A 26,373-nucleotide genomic window follows, 5' to 3' on the forward strand; every position below is an offset into this window, starting at 1 on the left:
GCCTTGCCTGGGACAGTCCGTCGTCTGTTGCCCTGCCCTCATTGAAGAATGCGATGCGGCGGAGGTGGTGGTCGAATAAGGCCCATGAAGGACTGCTTTACCCAGGCATAGTTTGGGAACCGACATGGATTGGCCAGTTGAGCACATGTTTGAAAGACACACGCCCCCCTTCCCGCGGCACAACACACAGACACCGGGTGGCTGCCATGCTTTCTTTTTCCTATCGCACCCCTCCCCCCCCCCCCCCCCTATTCAGCAAGCTGCCCAGTTTAGCGTGTCGACACCCTAGTGTAGTAGACCGCAGCTCCAGGTAAGGAGGGGTCCTGGACATGCCTAGGGACGCCCGGGAGAGGAGAATGGGTAACAAAGATGTCAGCAGTCGTTGGAATTTGAGTGCGGCGTCGAGAGGCCGCTACCCGGGGCTGGGTGATGCTAAAAAGGCATGGCCACGCATTCATGCATCGCCGTCCCGGTTCAAGCAGAAAGACCATCGACAACCCGTGGTATGCCTGGCCCGGCACATTCAATGCGGTGTCAAAACCCGAACGAATGTGGAAAATGAGCTGGATGACAGCTTTTTCCCTACAGAGGGGATACAGGGAAGAGGAGGCAATACAAGGCGGGTGATAAGGATAGGTTCGTGTCCGTGTATGATAGCCACACATGGTCACAGCTCCCTCGCATGGTAGGAACCCGGTTCGGAAGGGCGGAAAGTTTGAACGACGTCGTCAAGAGTGTGCATGGCCCGTAATCCTAGGGTCCCTGACGGAGAGAGTGAGCGCGTGCTTAGGGCAAGACAGCCAGGCGTGAAGAGGAGGAGGAGGGGGGGATGTGGTGGGCAACAGTTTGTCACGAAACCCGCATGGTGTGTACACACACATCACACACACACACACACACACACTACACACACTACACACACACACACACACACACATACACACATACACACACTACACACTACGGGTGCCGTGGAGCCCAAGTCTGAAACCTGCCGTTGCTGATGCAGTGAAGAGTCGAGAGCGAACTTTAGACATGCGCATGTCGGCAAGTCGTGTGGTTGTTAGATGCCGCTTACGCCTGACGGGTGCTGCTTCTCATGGATCCGGAGGCAGCGGGTAGCTTCGTACTGATGGTCCCGTGGTTGGCTGGCGTTCTGGATTACAGCACGCGCCCGTAGAAGTCAAATGCGAAAGTATGACGGCGTGCATAGTCGAGCACCGAGAAAGCAAGAAGTTTAGAAACGCCCGATGAGTCGGAGACAGGAAGACCGACGGAAGAAGTCAAGTTGAAAAGGATAGGTCGGCCGAAAGAAGAAGGGGGGGTTAGGAGGGACCACGAGAGCGAGGATTCCGATGCTTGGCCTTTTTGCTCTTGATTTTTTTCTCCCGCTCTTCTTCACTCTGAGGGGGCTTTTTTTTTCTTGAGTGCGCATGTCCACCTCCAGGTACCTGTGTGTCTCTCGTGGCAGTTTGCTAACACAGATTGTGCTTATGCCTTCACCCGATCCTAACGGGTTCAATGGGGCACTGCTCGATCAAGCAACCAGACTGCATGCGCATGTCTCGTCATGTCTTGCGCGGCTCCCTTCCGTGGCTAGGACTACTGCCAATGACAAGTCGGCGGTGAGGTTCGGCTTGGGGAGCTGAGCTGAGCAGAGTAGAGCAGAGCAGTGTGGAAGGGGATCAAGAGAAGGCGAGCTGGGAGAGAGCAGCGGGAGAGAGTGCAAAGCAAAAGGAGAATCGCATTGAGACCCGATGTCTGTGCGGTCGACACAATGGGCGTAGGATGAGGCTTGTCTCGACGAGGCCGGACAACCAACAACGACAGACGGCCATGCGCCACTGCCGAACGAGTCGTCGAGGGCGGTTGACTAGCCGCAGAGACGGGGTACTGCTGGGTTGGGTTGGGAAACGTTTGATCAATGCACTTCATGCCAGAGCAGTTATTTTTCCATGGACATGCCCATGACCTCGGAACCAGGACCAGGAAGGAGCCACAGCCCCTCACAAAGAAGAGTCTGTCTTGTCTCGTGTTGTGGTCGGTCTGTCTGTCTCCCTCCCTTGCCGGTCCTGCTCACCGGTCGTTGCCTCGCCTTGTCTTGCCTCGCCGATGCTGACGGTGTTCTCGGCTCGGTCCTTTGGTCTGATGATGAACTGGCGGTCAGATATGCAGCACCGCACAACGCAGCGCAGGGCAGCGCAGCTTGCAGCGTCCGTCCAGAAAAGCCAGCCTCCCAGGACCAGGGAAGTAACTTCTGAGGGGGACGGTGGTTTGGCTGCATCAAATTGCCATGAACCATGATTGCCATGCAAACTTGGGGTATGCTTGCTCGCTGCTTTGCTGGCTAGCGGCGTTCCGGCAGCCCTTTTCCCGCCTGGCAGTAGCATCACCGGATCTCCATTTGCGGTGGTTGTTGTTCTCTTTGGAGGGGCTCACCCTTCTGGCTGCACCGGACGCCATCCATCCATGCTGGTAGCCACGACGCACCGGCGCACACATAGGGTAGACGAGGCGACCACAAGACGTTGTCATTGTCGCCGTTCGTCTTGTGGTCAAGCCACAGACGGCGGTTTGGGCTCGGGCTTGGGCTTGGGCTGCTGTTTGCTGTTTGTCCTGGCCATCATCTGTTGCCTCGTCGGGGGGGGGGGGGGGGGGGGGGGGGGCGTGAACCGGGCCGGCCAGCTTCCACGGCATCGGTGCCTGACATGACGATGGGGCCGTATGTACATGAGGGAGGGGAAGGGGGCGACTAATGGCCGAGAGCATGGAATAGAAGTAATAATAAGTCTATACTCCGTATGTAGCATTCCATTTGAGGAGGATTAGGCGGCGTGTACAAGAAGAGATGACATGGTTTGTATCTGTACCTTAGTACACGGACAGATTCAATCGAAAAAAAAAAAAAAACCCGAAAAAAAAGAAGAAGAAGAAAACGCGGAGCAAATGGGAACAGCATCCGGCATCCGGCATCCAGGACTTGTGTTGAAGAGTGTTGAGAGAAGATGCGAGAGCTGGTTGTCAATAGATGGGCCTGTGAGGAGAGAAGGAGATGGATGATGAATGATGTGATGTCAATTGATGATGATGATGATGAGGATGTTGATGCTACCAGCCTGCCAGTCACCCTCTGCTGAGTACCCATTATCATATCTTTCCCTCACCTAGGTACCTACCTACCTATGTAGCGGCCGGTAGGTACTTCGTATATTACCTGGGTAGGTACGTAAAGGTAAGGATAAGATTCCCATCCGACGTTTCTTTTCTCATACGTCGCTCCGCCCAATCTCCGAACTACACTACACTGCACACGTATAGGTAGGTGGTAGGGTACCTAGGGTAGGGTAGGATACTTCGTAGGTTACCGGTAGCGGCTGCCTCTTTACTGCGCGTGAGCAATTCCACCACATACAAGTAAGTACACTACCAAACCGACAAAGAGGAACCGGGAAGGAGAGAATGCGTCCGCGTCTGTTGCTGTTGCCCGGGTTGTAACCTTCCTTTCCCAACCCCCCACCGTCTGGGTACGTACCGTGCCAGAAGCCTAATGACTGCAGGCACCACCGACTGCCTGCCTGCCTGCCTGCCTGCCTGCCTGCCTGCCTGCCTACAAGACCCCAGGTACGTAGCTAGGCATGTACCTCCAACTGCGTAGCGCACGCCGAAAGCAGGCGCCCAGTCTCGCCTCTCGCATGTCTCTCATCCCTTGGGCCAGCGGTTCCTTGCTTCTCCCGCATGTTCCTTTGCGCCGGACGGCCTCGTAAGGCGATTGTGTGTGTGCTAAGCCGTTCGTTCTCTCCGCGACCGCCTCTTTCCGAGATTCCATTGACCAGGTGGAGGAAAGGGGGAAGGAAGGGGGGGCAGCCCGAGACAGACGAGGGCCGTGAACCGAGTACCTACACCACAAAAGCGCACCTAGGCGATAATTTGCGCTCACGCCTTTGTGTACGTACCATCCATCCATCTCTCAAAGATACCCTACACTACTACTACTATTACTACTACTACTACTACTACTACTACTGATACTACTACTACTACTACTACTACTACTACTACTACTACTAATACTACTACTACTAATAATACTACCTACTGCTACTACCTACCTACAGCGACATGTAATGTGCCACCTCGAATAGGTGAGCCCAGACTTATTACATGTCACTGTACCTTGGTAGGTATCCGGCAACCTGTCTACATACCTACGTAGCAACCCCAGGGCCATTGTTTCGTAGACTAGCAATCTAAGGGAAGGGAAGGGGGGACCGTTGCAGCGCAATGTGTCATCGTACCTACCTAGCCGGCTTGCTGCGTAACAAAGACGGGGAGAGAAAGGCAACCCCGGCGCTATCGTTAGCCAGCTCGCCTAGCAACTTAGTTAGGCCTATGCTAAAATGACTGCAGGTATCCAATCTGTCGGAAAGAGAAAAAAGGCGAAGACGTGTCGACGTGTCGACGTGTCCGTCACCGGGCAGTGTCTTGGGGCCCCAAAGTCAAGATGCGTTGGAAAAAAAAAAAAAAAAAAAAAACCTCGTGTTCTGCAGCGGCCTAGCGATGCCATTATCAAACACCACTTACAAGCTAATCACCCATCCATCCATCCATCCATCCACCCGTCCATCCTTCATTTCATGCCCGAGGCAAGGCCTATTACATATACCATGTGCCTACATGACTAAGACACCTCACCGCCGCTTAGATGTGGCATTGACTTTTTCCCCCCAAAAGAGGAGAGGTTGAGAGCATCTCGCCCTCCCTCGGGGACTTTGTCCAGAGCCCCCCGGCCACGGTTGCTGCCTCCTTGCCTTAAACGGCAGGGTGGCCTTGAACCTCAAGCGACCCTGAATTCTCCCCAACCGGCATCGTTCGGTAGATGACATACATACGGCTGTCTGCCGGAGGAAGGGGGCCGGACAGGGAAGAGGGGGGGGGGGGGGCTCGACACGCTGTTGCTGTTGCTGCTGCTGCTCAACCAAGGAACCAGGACCGGGGCGCTATGCTACATAGGTAACCTACCTACCGAGTATGGTGTACCTACCTATAGGCACGCTGCGGAGCAGCCCACAAAAGTCGGGTCCTGGAACCAATCTTCCACCGAAACATGGCCGAGAACATGGCCCAGATGCCACTGGCCCCCAATGCCCGTCGGTCCGGCCATTGTCCTGTTTGTTAATATGCATTGTATGTCCTTGTCCGAACTCTCTCTTCCTCCCTCCTCGCTGAGGCAACATGACAAGAAAGCGATGCTGCTATGTGCCCATGTCATCATCCGTCTCTTGTAGCCGTTTGCATCCACGTCAATCAACGACCCGAACCCGCCCCATGGTTGCAGATCAGATCCTGGGTCAAATCTCGCCCTCACAATCCCATTCTCATCTTTGTTCCTCCCCCGGTTTGCGACGCGCCTGGGATCCATCCAGCTCGTCATTGCCTGCCTGCCTGCCTGCCTGCCTGCCTGCCTGCCTGCCTGCCTGCCCGCCGCCGGCCCGGCGGCAATGTAACACAACCGCCCGCCTTCTTCCACGACAGCTCAGCAGGTCAAGTGAGCTGAAGCGCATGTATGCCGACTCCCACGCTGACAATCCCTTGGGAATCGAGAGCCTATCAAATGCCTCTCGACGTGATTCGCAGCCGCCTCATCCATTTGCTGCCTAGCTTTGGAGCGCGAGCGCGCGGCCCTGCGTCGCTTGCCTTGCCCATGCGCGAGGCCGTCTCAGGGGAACCCGACCTTGCACCGCTCTCTCGTGTCGTTACCGTCGCCAGGACGAGTCACGGTTCCGAACGACGTAGCACGGCACTTGTCAGTACCTGCCATGGTCGTCCGTCCGGCAATACATTGGAAACAAGGGGCAAGGGTGATAACGGCCAAAGGTGCTTCCATCTTCCCTGTCGGTAGGTCTTCCGGCCGTCTTAGCTGAGCCTGTTATACCCCGAAAGCGCTGTGCTGGCTATGCACCCGTCCAAATCCCAACCCCTGTTCCGGAGCTGCCTCACCACTTGTTCCCGCGCCATGACTGACGCCGACGTCATGAAGCCATCTGCCATGAGGGACGGATGGGTCCTACGTCTCTTTGCTCCAAAAAAAAAAAAAAAAACAATGGGCGGGTAGCGCTGCGTACATATCCGTGTCGACTAGCTAGGTATACGACATCGTCAATCGCCAGATTGGTCAGCGTTTGTCCGAGCTTGGCCAATTCCAAGGGCAGAATAACTGCTCGTTTGATACGTGCACTCCTTCCTTGAACCTCTGGGGCCAGTCTGCTAGAGACTGGGCTGGATTACCTAGAACAACATCTTCTCCGCTTTGCTTCCTCGTGCTTCTAGCGCTAGCGTTGCCTCCCGTCTCCAAAGGGTGAGAGCATTCGAATCCGTGCCACTCCAACAGAACAACCCAATTGTCGGTCACACAAAGAAAACCCAACGTGGCGGTGAACGGGAGCCAGCATTGCAGAACCGCATCTTTCTTGGGCATAGCGGTAACCCACTGACGGATCGGGTAGCAAGGATAGATCTGGTGCCGTGGTTTGTTGCTGGCGGCTCCTCAGTCTGGCATACATCGCCCCCCCAGAGGCAGCATTGCAATGCCGCGTGTGCCTTGGCTGGTACCTATTCGTGGGAGCTGGTGACTAACTAGATGGTCGTTAGCAACCCCCACAACGCTTTCGGGTATTCTGTAAGCTGTCCAGAAATATAACATCGACCATATATTGGGTTCTTGTCGAGTTTGGACTCGGAACGTAATTTGTGACAGTGGCGCAGAAACAATCACGACCCACTCCCACATTCGCAGAAGAAAGGGCAAGGATTGTTCCAGAAAATGAAGCACCTCGCGTCAGTGAGCTTGTCCATCTCGAGTTGAAGGGCGAACAGGCTGCTCGCTATGACCTGTTGGCGGGTGCGCGAGCGACAGTCCCCCATGCCTGCCGCAGCTGACGCATAACAGCCACATCGGAGCATGAAATGGAGGTGTGGGTGGGCTATCATGGTTCTGCAACGAACATTACGATGGATGTTTCATCCTATCCGTTTGCGTTGTCCGTCATATCAGGTGCCAGATCCTCGTGGTGGTTGGTGGCCCTGCAGTTCACTTTGAAGACTCCCAATCATGGATGGGCGAATACCGGTATGCACCGTTTCCCTCGCTGCTGTCGTGTCGGTGTCAGCGTCTTGCCTACGCACGCACACAATGAATAATCGAGAGGGAGGGACCGCCCATTGTGCATCTCCATGTCCGTGGTATGTCTCTGTCCGGCGGCGACGACGACAACGACGACGACGACACTAGCACTTGGCTTTCCCCAGCAGCAGCATGCACCAAACTCGTTTGCCGCGCGATACTGGCCAACGTGGTGTTCTTTCCGGTGGATGACGATTGGACCGTGGGTCAGACCGGAGCGGAGGGGATGAGACGGAGGTTTGCATGCGCGAAATCTGGCGTTTGGCTGCATCGATGCCGCTGTTGGCATGCTGTGCTTCCCGACCAAACGGTTCCCGTAATTGAGGAGTGGAAGCGGGGACTCGCCAATCATGATCAATGGCATTGTTCCCACCAGTCCAAGGTTAAACTTGTCTGAAGCGGCCTCGGACGGCTGCACCTACTTTGTGCGACAATTTCACAAAGCAAGATTCTTATTTTCGCCCCAAAGTTTTTGTGGCCAAGACTGGAGATACCCGGTTGGGCATGTTTCGATCTTGCCGTCTCGTGGTTCACACCCGTGAGATTTGGTTCAAACTTGCCGCCTCCATGTTGCTAGGAGGGCCGAACTGTCATGGCCGTTGGGCCGGCCTGCCTGCCTGGGAGTGCGTGGCCAGGGCTGATGATGCATTTCGCGCCTCCTGGAATCCTGTTTCGGCCTCCGCCTCGCCGTATCTTCATGTGGCGGTGAGCGATTGGAAGAATAGATTGGGTGAAGATGAGAGAGAGGGTGCGTAGCGAGGAGAGCGAAGAGGGAGCCAAAGGATGGAGTGCATGGGCTGACAAGTCATCACATCACGGTCAAGGAAGAGCGGTATTCACAAGGTAGGTACAGATGATCCTTCTCCTTCCCTTGGATCGATTGAGGGCGGAAGGTACGAACTGCGGGAGTACGTGGGGGAAACCGGATGTACGGAGGTACGTACCGGCTGTGGCTGGAGACGCGAGCCTGAGCTGGCGGGTGGGGTTTGATGGATGGAGACTGGGCAGATATTTTCACCAATGTTATGGTGTAGCTGTGCTACATGCACGCCCCCTCCGTTACCCACCTTCTGGGTGCGCCCGTATGTGAGGCTTGAACCGCCTGCGTTTGTTCACCATTCTTGACGGAATTTCACCCACCCTCAGGGCACACGACAACGACAACGACGAGGGGCCTTTTTTTTTTTTTTTTTCCCTTTCCTTCCCCTCCTCGTCGACACCGCAACCTCAACGTTTGGAGTCTGATCCCTCATACTCCCTAGGAGCACGCTTCTTGCCGTTCCCAGTGCCGCTCAACGTCACCGGAGAGCTTCACCCACACGCCCTCGTCTGCTCTGTTGCACACCCGCTCCCCAAGGTACGTGACAACGGCAGAACAGCCCAACAACCCGAACCTCCTGGACTGTGCGCCTGTCTGACTTGCATCCAACGGGTCTTTGAAGCCCAGCCCTACTGTGCAGCATTCTCCTCAGCCAACTGAATATTGCCCGGCTGGCACCCAAGTCGCTTGGTTCCTGGACCCTGACGTCTTCATTTCGGCAACTTCTGTCGACAATAATCCAGTCCCCCTCTTCCCCGGGACCAGAAACCCAACAACCACCGCGAGGCCCCACGTGTTCCCCTTGGACTAGCCCGACTCTCTTTCCGCGCGGTTCCAGGACTCGGCCCAACTTGCCCATCATGGCCGACGTCCCTCTGCAAGTTATTTCCGAAAATTCTGCGTCAGAGCGTCGCATCACCCCATCATGGACCATTACCCAGCTGAGGATCAAGCTGGAGCCCATCACCGGTATCCCGCCCTCGTCCCAAAGAATCAGCCTCAAGACGGCTTCGGGGAATATTCCCATTGAAGCATCGGACGAGGACAACGCACGCTTGACAGCCTTTCCCTTGGCTCCTTATGCCGAGCTGCATGTAAGTAAACCATTGTCTGTCCATGTTTTCCACAGAGCTCGTGTACAGCGTCTTGATGGCGTTTCTTCCCTGGCCAAGACCGTGTTGCCAACCAGTGCAACGGGTACATCTCATGCCCCCCCCACTTCCCCCCTCCTCTTCTCTCCTTTCATGCTTCGAAGCAAGAATGAGGCGGTTTCTTTGCCTCGTATGTCTCGTGACCAGACGAACATTACCCAAACCGGGTGGGCTTTCAGGCAGCACAGCACCCATTTTCTTGTTTACTCCTACATGCCTCCTTGGCTGACACTCGTTCCGTCAAGGTGGCCGACACTCGTCCGGCTAGCGCACGCCCAAACTTCACGGACACTTCGGGTGTCGAGAAGTATGTCATGCCAGAAGAGGAGTATGCTAAAAAGAGTGACTCGGTCCTAGCCTGGAAGAAGGCCCAGAAACTCGGTCGCTTCGACCCTGACGCACCAAGCCACGAGCAGGCCAAGATTGATGCTCTCCAGCAGGAAATTGAGCAAAAGGGCATTCAGGTCGGCAAGCGATGCCGTGTCGGCGGCGAGGATTCGCGAAGAGGGACAGTCAAATACGTCGGCGATGTCAAGGAAATCCCTGGCGGCCTAGGTCCTTGGATCGGAGTTCACCTCGACGAACCCGTTGGCAAGAACGACGGCAGTATCGCTGGAACGCGATACTGGGGTGAAGAGTCGACGTTGAAGCATGGAGTCTTTGTGAGGCCCGACCGGGTCGAGGTGGGCGACTGGCCGGTCCTTGACGATCTGGAAGACATGGAAGAGATTTAACGAGGGCGAGGCAGCCTCTCGGCGTCGTCGTTTCCGTTCTTGGAGCTCGTGCTGATGGTCCAGTCAGATGAGTTGCGTGGCTAGTAGAAATCGAACCCCGATTTTCTTGCGCGACGCTCCCCCAGCCCGAGTCTGAAGACGCTAATCGGACGAACTTCAGCGTGAAAATTCGACGAGCTGCCGATGGAACATCCCAACTTTTTTGCGACGAAGAATCACTGACCAGGACTTGGCAGCAAAATCGGAGACGGGGCGTTGATGCAGTATCATGAACTTTCGATGCTTTTTTCTTTTCTGAGTACAGTGCCGCGCGTGCGAAGCCGTCGGCTTGTCATCGTCGTCAAGGGCCAGACCAAATGTGTGTCATCGATATCAGACGGTGTCCAAGCCCATAATCTTCCTCGAGCTCTCGCTGCTTTCTCCTGTTTTCGGCACGTCTTCAGATGAACTGGTCTTCGTAGTCAGGTTCGCTTCCTGCCTTTGAACAATCAGGTCCGAGGCGGTTTTTTCCCATCCACGGGCTGGAGTGAGCTCGCCACGGGAACCATTTGAACCAAGCAGGACAGCATGAGAACGTTCAGCTCTGCAACCGGTTGCCGTCCAGGGCTGGTCATTGCGTGCAATGCCCATTCAACAGTTCTGACGTCCAAAACCACCCATCTTTGGGTGAAGTCTATTTGATTCCAAGTTTAACGAACATTGGGTCGGACGAGTGGTGCGTGGCAGATCCCGCAGGCCCCATCCAAGGAATACCTTATGCGAGAAGGCAGCTGCAGAGAAGAACACCTTCTGGAGCCATCGGCCGTTGGGAACGCTCACGGACACACGGGGGTCAAGGGCATCCCCAGGATCTGCTCAGCAAGGCCGCCCCAGTACTCCGATAAAGTCTATAACGTGTCTGCTTCCACGAGCTATGACATTACCGTTTTGTGTCAATGACCTCATTATTCAAGGCCCGTTCCCAGCAAATGACCCGATAGTGGCGAGAAACCAGAGGCTCGTTTTCGGCACCTTGACTCCCACGACCAGATGAGAGTGCTGTGCAGAATGACGACGGCGAAACCGGAGAGAGTTCGCGGTGTGTACACCAGAAGAAACAATGGCCAAAGCTTGAGATATGGCATGAACGAGGACGCACTCAAAGACCATTGCCGTTCAGGGAACGACGAGACTCGCCAACTCCCGACAGGAGTTTAGCGTGAACCAAGCCGGCGCTGGCCTTGCGGGTGCAAGTCCTGGGGCTCGGCAGGTGGAGGGCGTGTATGCCGTGGGTTGATCTGGGCAGAGCTTCGACATGGTGGAAATGGATCCAGGATGAGCAGACTGCCTTAACATGTAGATGTGTTTGGACCGGAACTACTACAATCACCAGGCCAGGAAATTTCACAGAAGGCATGAACGTGGCCCGCGGTCGACGGGCAACCCTTTCTTTTCACGTACATGTTTCCCCGACCCCCAACGTTTCTCATCCTCGCATCGCACGCGGCAGAAGGAGACGCACGGCTACTCGATGCTTCGCGGCTGTCGGGGCCACTTGTTCCCAGTCGACAACATTTAGGCCAGTCAAGCCCTGAAGGGCTTGACGGATCAAGAGTCGTCTCAGAAGGCCGGCGTGTGTGGCCAGGGACAAGGCAGGCCCGCGTGGACGAGAGCTACGGGGCGGGAGTGAGAGAGAGGCTGGGTGAGATGGGGAGATGGTGCATACTGTGCTTTGGGCCGCATTAGTGAAAGGTAGACGAGTTTGGTATCCGAGACTGAACGAAGGACGATCATGATGCAAAAAGCATACAGCAGAGTTCCGACGCAGCCGAGTAGGAGGGAGGGTGAGCGAACTACAAACATTGTTTGAATTGGCTTGGCGTTTGTCAGGCCTGGACGGAGGGACAAGGGAAGAATGAGGAGGAAGAACAAGAGCAAGAGCTAGAGGAGGAACATGGTGGGTGGTCCCTCTCGAGGCGGGCGCGGGATCAATGCATGCCATGCAGCGTCGAGGGCTGTGAGGGAAGGTTGAACAAGGAAGAATGGCTTGTTCCCACACGGAGCAGTCCAGAGTTCGTCTTTGGGGATGATTTGAAGTTTGACGTTGGGAGAGAGAGGGGGTGCGCGCCGGGTTTGCGGCCGGTTGAGCAACGTCGCGAGGTTCCGGCGAGGGGCAATCCTGGTACGGGCCGGCCTTGGGATGAGGTGTTGTTGACGGCAATCCTGACTCACTCGCGGCCGCGGCCTCAAAGTTCCTTTTTGGCTTAGGTACAAGGGCCGGCGGCCTTCCCCAACGCCGGGCACCGTTGCTCCCTTTCTAAACGGGTGAGCAAGTGGGGTGGCAAACCCGTGCTCTGTGCGGAGGAGGAGGATTGAAGCCTTGTTTGCCCGTTGTGAAAAGCACGGGAAGATTTTCTGCTGGTCATACAAACGAACCCGAAGGGCGACTGGCTCATTGGTGGACCGCTCATCAGGCATTTGTGAGACCCGTTGGATTTCGTCTTTTTTTTTTTTGCTTTCTCTTGTTTGCCCTTCTGTTCCTTTTGCTGATTAGCGTTGACGAGCCAGACGTCGTGCAAAGGCACGCGCATCTGACTGTTTGTCGTCTGCGATGAAGGCAGGCAATGACGAACCATTGCCCCCTTCCACGAACAGCAACAGACTCCCGCATGCCGACGAAAGGTTCCGCAATGTGGCAATAGAGGACGAACAACCACGTGGGAGGAGTGAAAGGGGGGGGGGGAGGCAACCGGGAGGCGAGTAGGACGTTCGCGGGTGACTCATGGGGGAGTAAGCTCGTGAGAAGCCGTCTCGCGGGTGTGTGTGTGTGTGTGTGTCTGACGGATCTGGTCTCGGCTTCGGGCTTCAAGGGGGACAAGTTGTTAAATGCCAAGAAGCTGGCGGGGCAGCCGCTATGGTCCAGGGCGACCCGTCAGGGATATTCGCAACGGCAGGCGGCGCATGGGGCGGCTTGGGAATAGCGGCATGGTGGGAGCGGTGTCTGGAGTTGATGGAACGGAAAGAGTTGGGCGGGATGGTGTGATGGTTGGAAATAAAGTAGAAGCAATGCGAAATAGATGGCATTGCCAGGAAGGCACGTTAACGGACCGAAGGCCGCGATGGGCGAGGAAGAGGGGGGGGGGTTAGGATGGGCGATATAGCATTGAGCTTTATCGGTTTGAGTTGCGCTCAAACGGGGGTCGCCGTCTCAGCGTGGTCGGAAGTTTTCCTCGGCTGTGTTTGGGGGTTCCGGGCGGGTTTGCCGAAAGCGCCGCGCTGGGTGAGTGGCCGAAAGCTGCCAAGGACGGGACGGTCGGGTTCGGGAGGCCAGGGTCCCGACGCCCTCCCCTCCCCTCCCCTCCCCTCCCCAAATGGAACAATGCTCACAGGGCTCCGTAAGGCTAAAAAGGGCTGGCTGCTTGAAGAAGAAGAAGAGCCTGGTTATCCGTCGAGGCGTGGCAGGGCGAGGCAGGCTCGAAGCGCCGCCAAGACCGGGTCTTATGCCCGCGTCAACTACCTACGCTGGCGATCTGCGCAGGCAGTCAGATAGGATACCGGTAGTAGCAATCTACGGGGGCGCGTTTCTTTCTTTTCATTTTTTCCCCTTCTTCTTCCCCCCCGTTTTTCATTGCATTCTTGATGCGTGTTTGTTTTCTTTTCTTTCCCGCTTCTTCACGCAGGGAGGAAACACTGCCACACAGCGTGAAGCCGGACTTCTTCAAGCATGGACCCCCGGTCTGCCTGCCTGGTTCCTGCCACGAATTCGTTTCCGAGGCGTCCGGTGGCATCCGTGTGGTACCGAAAGCTGAGGCTCCTTTCGTCCTTCTGTCCCCCTCCCCTCTCGACACGTCTCACGTCAGGAGAGCCGAGGCCGGGCAGCCAGCCCCCCCCTGGGGCATGGGTCTGGTTCTGCAGCCTTGTTGGCTAACCGAGTATCGCAGTTCATACCGTGTCTTAGTGATGGATCGAGGACGCCAGACCGCTTTGTTCACGGTCCCAGACCCGGCAAAAATGCCGAGGCTTGGCTGTGTGTCGGGTTTGAGAGGAGATCGGGCTGGACCGGTGGGGATCTGGCGCCGTTTTTTTTCTTCTTTTCTGAACTCCTTATCAGATCTCGCGCGGAATACGAGACGTTTGTTGATTTGCAATGCCGTTTTGCTCTTGTTGTGACAATCATCAGCAAAGCGGCTCGTGAGTTTAGACTCGGGCTTCGTCAACCCTGTTGCAGATTGGAAGGAGAAGAGGCATGATGGAACTGGCGAGCCCCGCCTTCCTAAATGGGGATCCAGAGCCTAATGATCAGTCCAAATGATAAAGGTTAAAACTTGAGTGGTCGGAATACCAGGCAATCCAAATCTGGATTCGAATAGTGTTGGAGCGGCCTAAAGCGATTTACGTTGCGACGCCTGCCTACCTACCTACCTAGGTATCTCGTCACCCATTTCTAAGCCGACAGGTACATGTGCTCCCTCCCATTACCTCCCTCTCGCTCTGAATACCTACTTTCCGCGAGCAGAAAGTTGGCAGGGCCGAACCAAGGCGACGATACACACTCACTCACACACACACACACACACACACACACACATACACACCCACCCTGGGTAGAACCTTTTGACTTGCTTGCTATCAATCGGATCAGCCGGTTCATCTCAGGTTGTCGTTGGCTTTTTTTTTTTTGTGCTCCTGTCGCCATTGCGCCAAAGTGTCTTATCGATACCTAGCGCTTATGCCCTGAGTCGATCGAATAGGGCGGGAGAAGTCGGCGTGCTGTGCCCTCAATTGCGGCTCTGCCTCTGCCCTACAGGTAGGTACCTGTACGTACACATTACCACACAGTGACTTTTCCCCGCGCGTCCCGCCGGAGAAATCGGCTGCTTGCCTCATCATCAACGGCATTGCAACCACATGCCGGCAGCAAAGCACGCCGAAAGGGCCTTGTCTTCTGTCCCAGTTCTGCTACATACCTACAGCTGACCAACCCCGAAGGAGGGGACGGGGGGGGGGGACCAGGCCGGCCATGTGTTACTGCAGCTGAGACCGACCTCCGCTGACCGTCCCTCCACAATCGCCTTGGCGCTCGCAAATCCATTTGGGCGGGTTGGTTCACCGGTACAGCGGTACCTTTAACCTCCTGCCTACCATCACCAAGACCCCAGGTACCTACCTCTCCCTATTAGTGGAACGAACCGTCGGCTCACTTGCCGTGCGCATCTCTGAGTGGCTAGCCAGCCCGCCACTGCCGCTCCCAATCCCTTCTGCTCGCTTTTGTCTCGTCTCTCTCCCCTCCCTTCAACAACACACCATCATCAACCATCGACATTGTTGCCGACATCCACGCTTGCCAACCCCCATCTCCGCCTTTGCATCCATCTCTTCGCGAAACGCGAAACCGGGAGACCACGACAAAAAACCAAACCCGCACAATCGCACTTCGCACTTCCCAAGAGGCCTCGCTTTCTCACCACCGCGTCCCGCTCGGTGTCCCGACGATCGAATCTTGGGAGGGAGGCGTCCATCTGATATCTACGGCTCCGAGGAGATGTGACACGCAAATCCCCCTCTTCTTCCAACAACGCCCTACCAGCGATCGTGCGAGCCCGACCGCTCTGTCGACCTGACCTGTCCTGCCCTGCCCTGCCCTGCCTTGCCCTGCCCTGCATTGCAGTGAACTGCACTCTCTACCGCATCGCACCGCATGCCACTTCGCGCTTTGTCGCCTCGACCGTCAACCCACATAGTTCCCGCATTCGCCCTTCCGTCTCCTGTCGCTACTATTTCCTCCTACTTCGCATCCCCTCCTCTCTCGTCATTCCAACTTGTTAGATTTTCCCTCCGTTCTGCAACCAGCGACGTCGATCGTCGTGCGAACGCGAGGAGACGGATCTGACAGAGGACTCGACAAGATGGCGCCCATGCTACTCCGCGTCGTGGCATGCGCCGCTGTCTTCGTCATGGCCCAGGCCGTAACCATCGCCTCCGAGAAGGCAGTTCCAGTGTGGAGCCAAAAGTCCTCCATGGAAATGTCCCTCTGGACCAAGGGCGGAGTCCTGCCACTGACCTTCATCGTCATGCCGTCCACCGAGAGATTGGGTCTCAACCAAACCGACATTGTTCGCGGGGTATGGTTGCAGTCATCTCCATGACGGACTCGACTTGAAGTCTCCGTCTGGGCACATGTGCGCCTTTGCTAACACAATCGTAGGCCATTCGGATCGAGGGCAACATGGTTTCTGCCACCTCTTCCAACTTCGACAAGATCAATGGAGACGCCGTCGCATATCTGTCATGCGACCCCCCCAGCGGCGGCGGCTTTATCGACCAGAACTCGATTCTCAGCACCTTGATGGACATCAAACCGAAAGCCGTGGTGCTGTACAGCACTATCGGGAACTGGTGCGTCTTGTCAACCGACACGGATCTGCCTTACTACTCGATATTTACCATGGCGGACCGCGACGAATCCGCGCAGGCCCTCAACATCCTGAATGGCACCAACGAGGCGGATCAGATTGGCGTTGTCATCACTGGCAACGCGACTGCAAACGACGACGACAACAATGGGGGAGGCGGCAATAACTCGGCTGTCGCCATGAGCATCCTGTACAGCATCACGGGTCTCATCACGCTGCTCTTTTTGATCATCATCGCCACAGGTGCCGTGAGGGCGCACCGATACCCGGAGAGATATGGCCCGAGGAACGGTGTCAACGGCCGCCCTCGCCAGAGCCGTGCCAAGGGTTTGGCCCGTGCCGTCCTGGACACGCTTCCCATCGTCAAGTTCGGCGAGAGGCAAGATGCGAAGCCCGATCCCAACATTGAGCTGGAGAGTGCAACAAACGTCTCCATACATGACGGAAACGCTGAGGGCCGGAGCGAAGATAGGCAGCCGGATACTGCCCAGGTCAACGCCAAACACTCGGATGCGACGGGCAACACGGAGGCAGACGGCGCGACGCCCAAGGCAACTGGCGTTGGAAGTGCCGCCGCCGCCGCTGCTGCTGCTGCTGCTGCTGCTACTGCTGCTCCTACCGCCGCCGCCACTGTGGGCGCTACCAGCACGATCGGCTCTGCTAACCATGGATCCAACGGGCAGGAGGACGAGAATCTCGGCTGCTCCATCTGCACAGAAGACTTCACTGTTGGCGAAGACGTGCGTGTGTTGCCTTGCAACCACAAGTTCCACCCCAACTGTGTCGATCCTTGGCTGGTCAATGTATCGGGCACATGTCCCCTGTGGTGAGTTACCTGCATCCATCCATCCATTCTGCCTTGGCACGTACGGTGCTTTGGAGGTATTGTTTGGGCCGAGTTTGAACATCAAACTAACACACATCTCCCTAGTCGCCTCGACCTTCGTCCCCAGGGCGATGCCCAAAACAACAGCGATGAGCTTCCGCCGCCGCTCGAGTTGGATGGACACGAGAGTGATGGGTCGTCTAGTACGCAGAGGCGGAGGACACGACTGTTCGATATCAACAGACTAAGGAACGCTTCAGCGGAGGAGCGCATACAGGCTCTTCGGCAATATCGCACGCAACACCAAGTCCAAGGCGCATCGGCAGGTCCAGCCGAAGTCGAACGTGACGACAGGGACGACAGGAGTCGTAGAGCCAGGTTGGCTGACAAGCTGCGCGAAAAGTTCCGGATTCGAACTGGGCCACAGTCTTGAGCCGCCGGCAACATACATACAGTGTTACGTGATACCAAGGAGACGACAGTCGGCAGACGAAATCCTCCCATGCCGGGAGGGGTAATGAACGGAACGAAACAACGAGCAAAACGGCATATAACACATGTAGCAACGATTGAGGGCCCTTGGGCAGTACAGGCGCCGAGGGGGAGGCGTCGGGGTCCTCTTTTTTTTCTTTTTTTCTTTTTTTCTTTTACTTCTCAGCGGGTAAATTTTGGCGTTTAGGGCACAGAACCATACTGGGCCGGACACATGGGACAGCATTGCATGGCGTTAAACGGGGGAGGGAAGCATGGCGGATTCTTGTAGCTGGCTAACATTTGTCCTAATGGCCGTGGGCTGGTGCTGTACCTCTATACGTAGTCGAACACCGAGGCTTCGTTGGTTCACTGGTCTCGGGCAAAGTTCGTCACAAAGGGGACCTCGCCAACAAGTTCATGCCGGCTGGCAGGGAACAGAGAAAAGACAGACTGATGAGTTGATGCGACAGATGATGTAGCGGTATCGGCCAAAGAGGAACAATGGCGTCGGGGAAAGGAGAGCACAACCAAGACATAAGCATACACAGCCAGCAAGCAGTTGAATGTCAATCTGGATGACGTGACATGGCGATTGCCTGACGATTTGCGGCGTTCGGTAACCCTTTGAAGCGGGTAAGGATACCGCCTCGAATATCAAGTTATCGATCGCATTGCATCGCGAGGTCTCATACTCGCATAGGTAGGCCATCCCATCCCTGGCGGTGTACCGTGTTGTGTGGCTTTGCCGCAATGTCGTTGGGGTGATCTCGTACCGGCCTCCCCATCCGTCTGTCAGTCAGGCGAGGGGAGATTTAAGTGATTTGTCAGATCCAGTGCCGCCCTCGGCACCTCGGTCGAGGAGTTTGCGTGTCTGTTTACTCATCTACGCTCGTCCTTCGCCCGTTTCTCTTGCTTTGCTCCATTCGTCCTCGCTCGGATGACGTCAAATCCATCCACGCGCGCACATATTATACCTACACAAGTCTTGGCTTTCGCATGGCCCCGTCCCATCCATCCACTGCTTTGAGCACGCTAGATCGTACACGATGTTTGCGTCGGACTGACAACTCTAACCCCCCCGTCTGCTGCCTCTTGCACATGGCGCGGGGGGGGCATGGGCATGTAGGTTCGATCACGGCCCTCGCCCTAGGTCTTTGTTTCTTTGGGGGGGGGAGACAACCTCGTGATGTGCAGCAGTCGGTCAGTGGACACCAGCTCTGAGGAACGGGCTGAACTGCACGAAGGCGCACGGTGTCTCTCGCCATGTCCCGGCCGGCAGCCGCATTTCAACCTTCAGATCGAGCTGGACCGAGCCAATACTTTGCCTGCGGCGACAATGGCTTGCTCTATTGCTCTACTGGATACCTGCTGGAACCCAAGCGCGGGTAATGGCCTTGCGGAGGGCCCAGCACGGACACATGCTCGCAATGTTCAAGGCGACGGAAGATGGACTATGGACCATGGACCATGGCTCGTCGTTCCCTTTGGCCGCCGCACAGCTTCTCGCCTCGTTGCCATTGTCATTGGCCGCCATTGGCCCCCATCCAGATGCTACGAGAGTGCTCGGCCGCGAGAGCCCTTGGTGCCTCGAGCAGTCAAGGCAGTCAGCCGCGCCGCCGATGAGATCTCTCAACTCTTGGGACGTATTACACGGTCACCATCCACGACATGGTGTGCTCTCGCAACCGCAAGAAGAAGAAAATACCGAGCTGGCCGGCAGCCGTGAGCAGCCAAAGGAGAAAGTTCAAAGTGGTCGTGAGTAGACCCTGATGCGAGAAGCTACTAGTTTTTACAAACGTTACCGCCCTGCCATCGCCGGTGCATCGAACATCGGCTCCTACCCCCAAAGTCTGGAGGATGCAGCAGACTATGAGACTTGGGAGGTCAGTGAAGACACTTTTTCTTCCACCTTCACAGAGGTCCGAAATCTAAATCATTCAAAGCATTGCCGTCTTTAGTTGGCGATCTCGATGACTGCATTCCGCTGGCCGTACAATTCAAGATTCGGACGCTACATCATTCTGGTCAAGTGGCTGGATTAAGCTCGTGGATACCAGACGACTGGGACGAGATGTGGTGGAGGACGTGCTCAGTGGGCGATGCTGAACGTCGTCCGTCAGAGGCGACGCACGCAGGAAACGTCAAAACAAGGGCCCATGCCACAGATGCCGACGACTCTGGCGGAACCAGCTCCTCGGCTTTTTGCCGGGGTTTGCGTTGACGTGGAGGGAGAGCTGTAATGGTTGCAAGCCAAACCTCGATTGAGTTGACCACCTACGAGACTGGCGACGGGAGGGGTGGGGAAGCCGATCCCCCGTCCCCATACACTCATGGTAAATCATGGGAAACTCGGGCCCAAAGATTCGTGCCTGTTACGGAAGCTGGTTAGCTCGAACAAAGGCAGGGTCGGCACAGCTTCGACCATGGACCCCCAGCCACACATCCCAGAGCCGCATATCACCTCTTGTCTTGTTCGGGCCTGTCCGACCAGACGGAAGTGAAGCTTTATCCCCTCTCGGTTGGCCAACCTTCATCGCCGACGCAGAAGCATAGAGCGTAGAGCCTAGACTTTCCTCATCCCCTCACCACCATCATCACCGCCATCATCACCATCACCACCAGCGCCAAGTGAACGGCTCTTCCTATCACGGAATGCGAACCCTACAGTGGCAGGCGAAGAAAGAAGAGCCTGGGAGAGAAAGTCCAGCATAGCAAAAAGGGAGGGGAGCGGTGCGTCGTCGGCCCTAACTACCGACTCAGATCTCGTCCCGTCACCCTGACAAAAGCTTGGCACCGGTACAGCCTTCCCCAAGCTATGTGAGTGGGTGAGTGAGTGAGCGAGTGAGTGAGAGAGCGCATTTCTCTACCCTCCTCCTACTCCTTAACCACACGCTTGCCTTCAACTGACCTTGACTCTACCTACAAGCGGGCATCGCAGTGGTTCTATCCAACGCTTGACTTGTGGCTTTTTGCCACGCAAACCAGCCGTGTTCAGTCTCGGTTCGGCACGGTACTTCGCATCAGGACCGGAGGAAGTGCCTTTCATCTCCTCCCAAGCCGGCGTCAGTAAATGAGACGGGTGGATGAGTTTGTTTCCCACTTGCTACCAGAGTATAGCTTATCCCTCCATCCATGTCATGCGGCAGCACCTGGATGCTATTCTGTAGCTCGCCAGCCGACCCCTCTCTGCTCCCGTCTTTCAGTACGCACGCTTCGTCCACCTGCCGAACAAAACCTAAAGATGGTTACTTCCCTTCCCCCCCCACCCAGACGTTACGAGACGAAAGGAAGCTCGGACACCCGACCCGTTGATCTCTCTTTTCTTAGCTCTCCCGGATCGTGTCTTGGTATATAGCTCTTTTGCCCCCCCCCCCCCCTCTGGCACCCAATCCCACCGGGTCCTTTTCCACGCCAACGGCATCGTGTCTGCAAATCCACATCAACCAAACGGCATCTCAGTCCCGGAACATCATTGCACCGACTCCAGAAACGGTCCCCACGAGCAGAAATGGCGCTGCCTAAGACCGAGCCCTTGGGTGGCAGCATCATGAGCGTCATCATCTGTCTCGTATCCATCAGCATCATCTCCGGCTTCTTTGGTATGTGGCCACCACGGTCATGCGCTGGACCGTCGAAGGGCGAGTTCCGCGCGGGGGAGGGGGAAAAGAACGACGTGCTGATGATGAACGAAAAAAAACAGCCCAAAGGATTGTGGCTCTCAAGAACTGGAGGAGGATACCATTCGTGGTGTGGAGTAAGCGTGCGCCAAGTCGTCGTTGATTGTCCGCGGCCCTAACACTGAGACAGTCGTGTTCGCCATTTACACAGATTCCTATCTCTTCGTCTTCTTCACGGCCATTCTCCAGTTCGCCCTCGGCGTCAACACGAACATCCATATCTGCGACGGCGCCATCCTCCTGTGCCTGGTCTGCTACATCACGACAAAAGTATTGATTTACCTGTTCCTGGTTGAAAAAGCGGTGCGTATTGGGACCCCCAACGGCGACAGAAGAAATAGTTGCGCGGTCAAGCTAACAGCATCAAAGCACATCATCCGGGGAGGAATGAAGCCGCGGCTCAAGTCGAAGCTCTACATCTTAAACTCGTTTGTAATGCTAGGAATTTATGCCGTCATCGCCATAATGAACTTCATCTTGTAAGTCAACCCAAGTGTTTCGAGGCATGAACGGCAGTTGACCAGAGCAAAAGCCGCATCACGCGTATCGACCACGGACAATGCTACATTGGGATGCAGAAGGTGTCGATGATTCCCCTCATCTCATTTGACGCCGTTGTCAACATCTACCTCACCATCCTCTTCCTCATCCCTCTCCAGAGTAAGCTTCACCTGTGCCGCAGGGATACCACACACCCCTTGGCAAAGCTAACCTTTCGCAGGCCTGTACTCATTCAAGCACTGCCCCACGAACCCTCCAAACACTCGACTTAGGACCGTCGCATTCCGTACCTTCATCGGTACCCTGTGCACCCTCACCAGCAGCGTCGTGTGAGTTGGACGGACGGACCTTGCAAGTCCAAAGCTCAATGTTTCTGACTCGCTCTTAGGAACTTAACCGTACTCATGGTCCTCGACGGCGAGCCCGGTTGGGTTTGTCTTATGTGCTGCAACAGCGATGGTAGGTCGGCCGTCACAACCCCAATCCTTGCTCTCCAAAGCTAATCACCCTGTCCAGTTCTCTTTTCGGCAATCGTCATCCAATGGGTAACCAGCAAAGACAACGTTGCCACCGCACGCTTGTCGGGTAGCGGCTCCAACAGGGAGACGTTCGAAGAGCTCCGCCGTCCCGCGTACTCACCGCGCAATCCGCCAAGTCAGAAGCACGTCATGGGTGACATCCCCGAGATTTCTCTCCACAACTTCGTCTTCTCCAACAATGTCACCAGCAATAGCGATTCATCTGAAGCGGAATTGACGACGCAGGAGATATCCCCCATGAGCCCTGTATCCGGAACCGGCGCCGTGGCCACGACAGCGTTCCGGCGCGGGTCACAACCCATGCCGGCCATCTCCCAAGAGATCATGATTGAAGATGGTCACGAAGAGCCGAACAGGTCCAGCCCGGATGGGCAAGTATGAGACAGCATATCAAACGATATGCCAAGGTTTCAGAAATGAGGACCTCGAGTCCGCGATCGTCGAGTGGGCGGCGGCGACGGGACGCCATTTCGACTGCATTTCTCCTTACGCTTGTTTCTCTCCCTTTTTTTTATATAACCCATCGGGCGGTGTCATACTCTGGAGAAGGCCTTACTCTCTTTACGGCGCAAAGCGGACAAAATGGAGGCGAAAAAAAGGGTCTTGTTTGGTTTCGGACTGCCCTCGCGAGGGTTCTAGGACGATGACGGCGGCGGCGTTTTTTTTTTCTTCTTTTTTTTATTGTTCTTGATATCATACCATGGGAATTGGGGAGGCCTCCTCGGGAGAAAAGGTTCGGCAACACATCTCCATTGTCCTTGTTTCTCTATTTTTATTCTCTTCGTCTGGATCTACACTTGACATATGGTGGGGAGGCAGACATGGCGTATATGTGTATATCAGTGTGGCTTTGAGGGACAGAAGTCCTGGTTACGCGGTCCCACCAACAATCTATCGGATTAGGAACCCATGTCTACTTTTATTCCCCCCCCTGGTACAGGAACTTGATTGTCGATGATGATGATGGTGATAAGTTTTCTGGTGTGTGCTGGCCTTGGGCTTCCAGCATAGGAAGAGATGACCATATCACAAAGGGCGGTGGCAGGGCGAATTCAGGGCCACTCATGTCTATCGTCCCCCCGCCTCCGTCGGTATGATGAGACAGTACCGTTTAAGAGCAGGGGAAGAGAGGGATTGGGGCAAATATGGAAAAAGTCGACAAACCAGCCGTCTCTATCTACCTCCCTCTCTCTCTATCTCTCTCTATCTCTGGGTGTTCCGGTTCGTCTGTTGGCGATTCCCCTGTACTTTCTCTACCGTTGGCTGTGATTCGTGATCAACTCCGGATACGCCCAACCGATGCGGCCTGTGCGGGGGGGCAGAAGACGCCTCGCTTCTTTCTCGCTCTCTCTCTCTCCCTCTCCCTCACACAGAATGGTACGACTTTGACTTCTGCTCATCCTTTTTCTATTTTTCCGTTTCCCCCAAGCTTCTCGTCCAACACAACCTTGTCTCTTTCTGGGTTCGCCTGCCTGTTGTAGCATAGCGCTGTTGCGGTAGGTATACCATATTGGAAAGTCTGATTGTAATACTGCTACTATCCAGGAAGACGCACAAAACCTCCCCTGTCCCCAACCCCCCTTCCCCCGTCGTTGCTTCCCTCGGCATAGCATAACGAAGAGCAGAGATGGGACGTCTTGAGTTTGTGTGAGGCGAGGGGGGGGGGACACCAGCAGAGTTTGGCGTGGGGGAGGGGGTTGGATAAGGACCTGTAGCACACACCTTGGCTGCAGTTGGCTTGCTTCCAGAAAGCCGCGCTCGTGTTGTTTCCCGATAAATCGTTGGAGTTCTTTTGTTGCCGCGCTTGTAAATGGTTCCGTCGCTGCCTCGATCACTTGGGTGTGATGGAGCTCGCCCCCCCCCCCTCGGTGTCGTTACCGGGCACGACTGATGTTTCTATTGATTCCTCATCTTGCAAGGCATAACATATGCATCATCATTATCCGGTCTCGGACCTCCTGGCTTCATGTATAGGAGACGGATTCATGCAAGATCGTCGTTGGGTTAGGGGACCCTGCCATCCGTGTCATCTACTTATCAAGACATAGGACGCATTCCGGGGCCAGCTCCGTGTGTCGTTCACTTGGTCTTGAGTCTACCGCAGGAACGTGACTGTAGAAGGACCCGGCTTAGGCGTGGGGAACCATCGTGTACAAACCACGGCGAAGACGCGCAGATGGCAGGGTAACAGGCAAGTGTTGGAAGCCCGCGTTGGTGGCGATGGAGCAGCACAGGAGGCATCATGCACTATCGGATACCACGAAGTGCCGACCCGAGAGCAGCAGTTCTGTCCAACACAGCGGGAAACGGTCTTGGGTGAATGGGTGCTTGGGCGAGACAAACTCTCGTGGAAGGATGACTACGATAGTGGGCAACCAGGACGGTGTGTGGGTGGGTGGAGGGCAGGCGAAACGGAGATTGTCCCTCGCCGAGGGGTCCTCCGCAAGCTTGCATCGCAGTTTGCGCACTCGGTTTCGCCGGCCGCAGATCACTACACCACGTATACTTTTTCTTCTTCTTTTTGTCTCCTTTTCCGTATCATGCCGGTAAGTCAGGAACCGCGCCGACATTTGAGTTTGGTGAAACCGAGCTGCCAACTGGCTGGGTGATGAGGGGGGTAAACTGGGAGATGTTGTTCCGGTTGAGTGCGTCGAACTCATGTCGAGTCTGAATCAGTTCGTCCTCTTTAGTGTTCTAGTACATGAATCTCAATATGTGTGGGAGAAGGGATAACGAGGACACACCAAGGTCCAGCAAGGAGGGTCTGAGGGAGGGTAGAGTTGCAGCGGCGTGAGGAAGCCATCTCGGGAAAGAGAGAAGCATATGCCGGGCCAGTTCTACTGTGGCACATCTAACGCACTGCCTACAGGAGTTGTCTTCCGACGGCATTGCTCGATGAATCAAGTGAGTCCATCTGACCACCTCCTATCCGTCCTCCCTCTCACACCCGCTCCCCGTGCCTCTGGACGCATGCCAGGTAGCCAAGGGTCCCAGCCCCCCTCGACCCTCGACCCTAACACGGGTACGCCCACCCTCGCGACGGAGGTCGGAAACGCCCGCCCCGGGCCGTCCCTAGCTTCGGAGCTACCCGTGAACCTGGTACCCTCCAACGATGACAGCAAGCGGCATTGAAGCTTTCTCTCAGCCTGCGTTCCGCCCCCCCCTCCCCGCCCCCCGACGGCAGAACGTTTGCGTCCTTGGCCCATCGTACCGGGTTTTCGTTTCCTTTCTCTCCTCCTTGGACCTCTTCCCCCCTAGTCTGGTAGCAAACTGTCGAAGAAATGCTCTTTCCAGCGGCCGTTTCTTTGTGTCTCGCGAGTCGTATGGGGTTTCATCCCCGTTCATTACAGCGCCGTCGGAGTTTTACCCTGGGGCTATCTCTCGACTTACTCGCCTTTCGCTGGGCTGAACCGTAACCGCCACTCCGCCTCCGCCCCTCCATCAGACCGGTCCGTGCTGTCCTATCCCGAGCCAAACCTACCCGTCTTCTTCCCTTCTTCCTTCGAAATCCCCCCAAGGCTTCTCTTTTCCCTCTCTGTCGTTTGACCGGGTTGCATGTCAAGTCTCCCCTTGACCTTACTCGTCTGATAGCTGGATCGTCAGGGTCTCATGACTTGACTCCGAGAGGGCGGGCCATGGTGCATGTGAGCAGCCTTTCTCCCCCGTGCGGCCGTTTCGAAGGCCTGTCCTCCTTTCTTTCTCTTCTTCTCACGCATTCGTACTACTTGCCTTCTTACCATGTAACCGCCCCTTCAAGCTGGCCTCTCTCGCAGGCTTCCATGGTGTCCATCGCGCTGGCCTGCTTCCTCTTTCTCCAGCTACGACGTCCCTGTCTTGGACTATCATGCGTCGACTGCCTGTTGTGTTTCATTCTTGGACCCTAGCCATATGACCACGAAATGCGGTGTCGCGTTTGGCATACCAAGACAGACTCCCTGGAAACACCGCGTGCGATATCGAGACATCTGCTACCTCACCTAGATGGGGTATATGTGCTGAGGAGCGAATCTTTCGCAATGTCCAGGAAACTACTTGTCCATCTGCGTATATAGCGTCGCGGTGCACCCTATCATGCTACC

General features: G+C 55.8%; 5 protein-coding genes across 5 annotated transcripts; 4 read left to right on the forward strand and 1 right to left on the reverse strand.

Moving 5' to 3' along the window:
• Nucleotides 1-1,945: 1,945 nt before the first annotated feature.
• GLRG_07359 (uncharacterized protein) lies at nucleotides 1,946-2,284 on the reverse strand (the record flags this gene model as incomplete). Its single annotated transcript, XM_008098044.1, has 1 exon — nucleotides 1,946-2,284. One exon carries the CDS (start codon nucleotides 2,282-2,284, stop codon nucleotides 1,946-1,948), a length of 339 nt encoding a protein of 112 aa, XP_008096235.1.
• Nucleotides 2,285-8,860: 6,576 nt separating this feature from the next.
• On the forward strand, nucleotides 8,861-9,885 carry GLRG_07360 (CAP-Gly domain-containing protein; the record flags this gene model as incomplete). The annotated part of the gene is made up of 2 exons (XM_008098045.1): nucleotides 8,861-9,094; nucleotides 9,397-9,885. 2 exons carry the CDS (start codon nucleotides 8,861-8,863, stop codon nucleotides 9,883-9,885), a joined length of 723 nt encoding a protein of 240 aa, XP_008096236.1.
• A 5,885-nt stretch (nucleotides 9,886-15,770) lies between these two features.
• Nucleotides 15,771-17,536, forward strand: GLRG_07361 (uncharacterized protein; the record flags this gene model as incomplete). Its single annotated transcript, XM_008098046.1, has 3 exons — nucleotides 15,771-15,986; nucleotides 16,070-17,103; nucleotides 17,209-17,536. 3 exons carry the CDS (start codon nucleotides 15,771-15,773, stop codon nucleotides 17,534-17,536), a joined length of 1,578 nt encoding a protein of 525 aa, XP_008096237.1.
• Nucleotides 17,537-18,965: 1,429 nt separating this feature from the next.
• GLRG_07362 (uncharacterized protein) lies at nucleotides 18,966-19,340 on the forward strand (the record flags this gene model as incomplete). The annotated part of the gene is made up of 1 exon (XM_008098047.1): nucleotides 18,966-19,340. One exon carries the CDS (start codon nucleotides 18,966-18,968, stop codon nucleotides 19,338-19,340), a length of 375 nt encoding a protein of 124 aa, XP_008096238.1.
• Nucleotides 19,341-21,085: 1,745 nt separating this feature from the next.
• GLRG_07363 (uncharacterized protein) lies at nucleotides 21,086-22,675 on the forward strand (the record flags this gene model as incomplete). Its single annotated transcript, XM_008098048.1, has 8 exons — nucleotides 21,086-21,176; nucleotides 21,278-21,331; nucleotides 21,385-21,557; nucleotides 21,624-21,733; nucleotides 21,787-21,914; nucleotides 21,976-22,084; nucleotides 22,144-22,214; nucleotides 22,272-22,675. 8 exons carry the CDS (start codon nucleotides 21,086-21,088, stop codon nucleotides 22,673-22,675), a joined length of 1,140 nt encoding a protein of 379 aa, XP_008096239.1.
• Nucleotides 22,676-26,373: the final 3,698 nt, after the last annotated feature.

The sequence above is a fragment of the Colletotrichum graminicola genome (assembly GCF_000149035.1).
Source record: "Colletotrichum graminicola M1.001 genomic scaffold supercont1.30, whole genome shotgun sequence".
Classification (NCBI taxonomy): domain Eukaryota; kingdom Fungi; phylum Ascomycota; class Sordariomycetes; order Glomerellales; family Glomerellaceae; genus Colletotrichum; species Colletotrichum graminicola.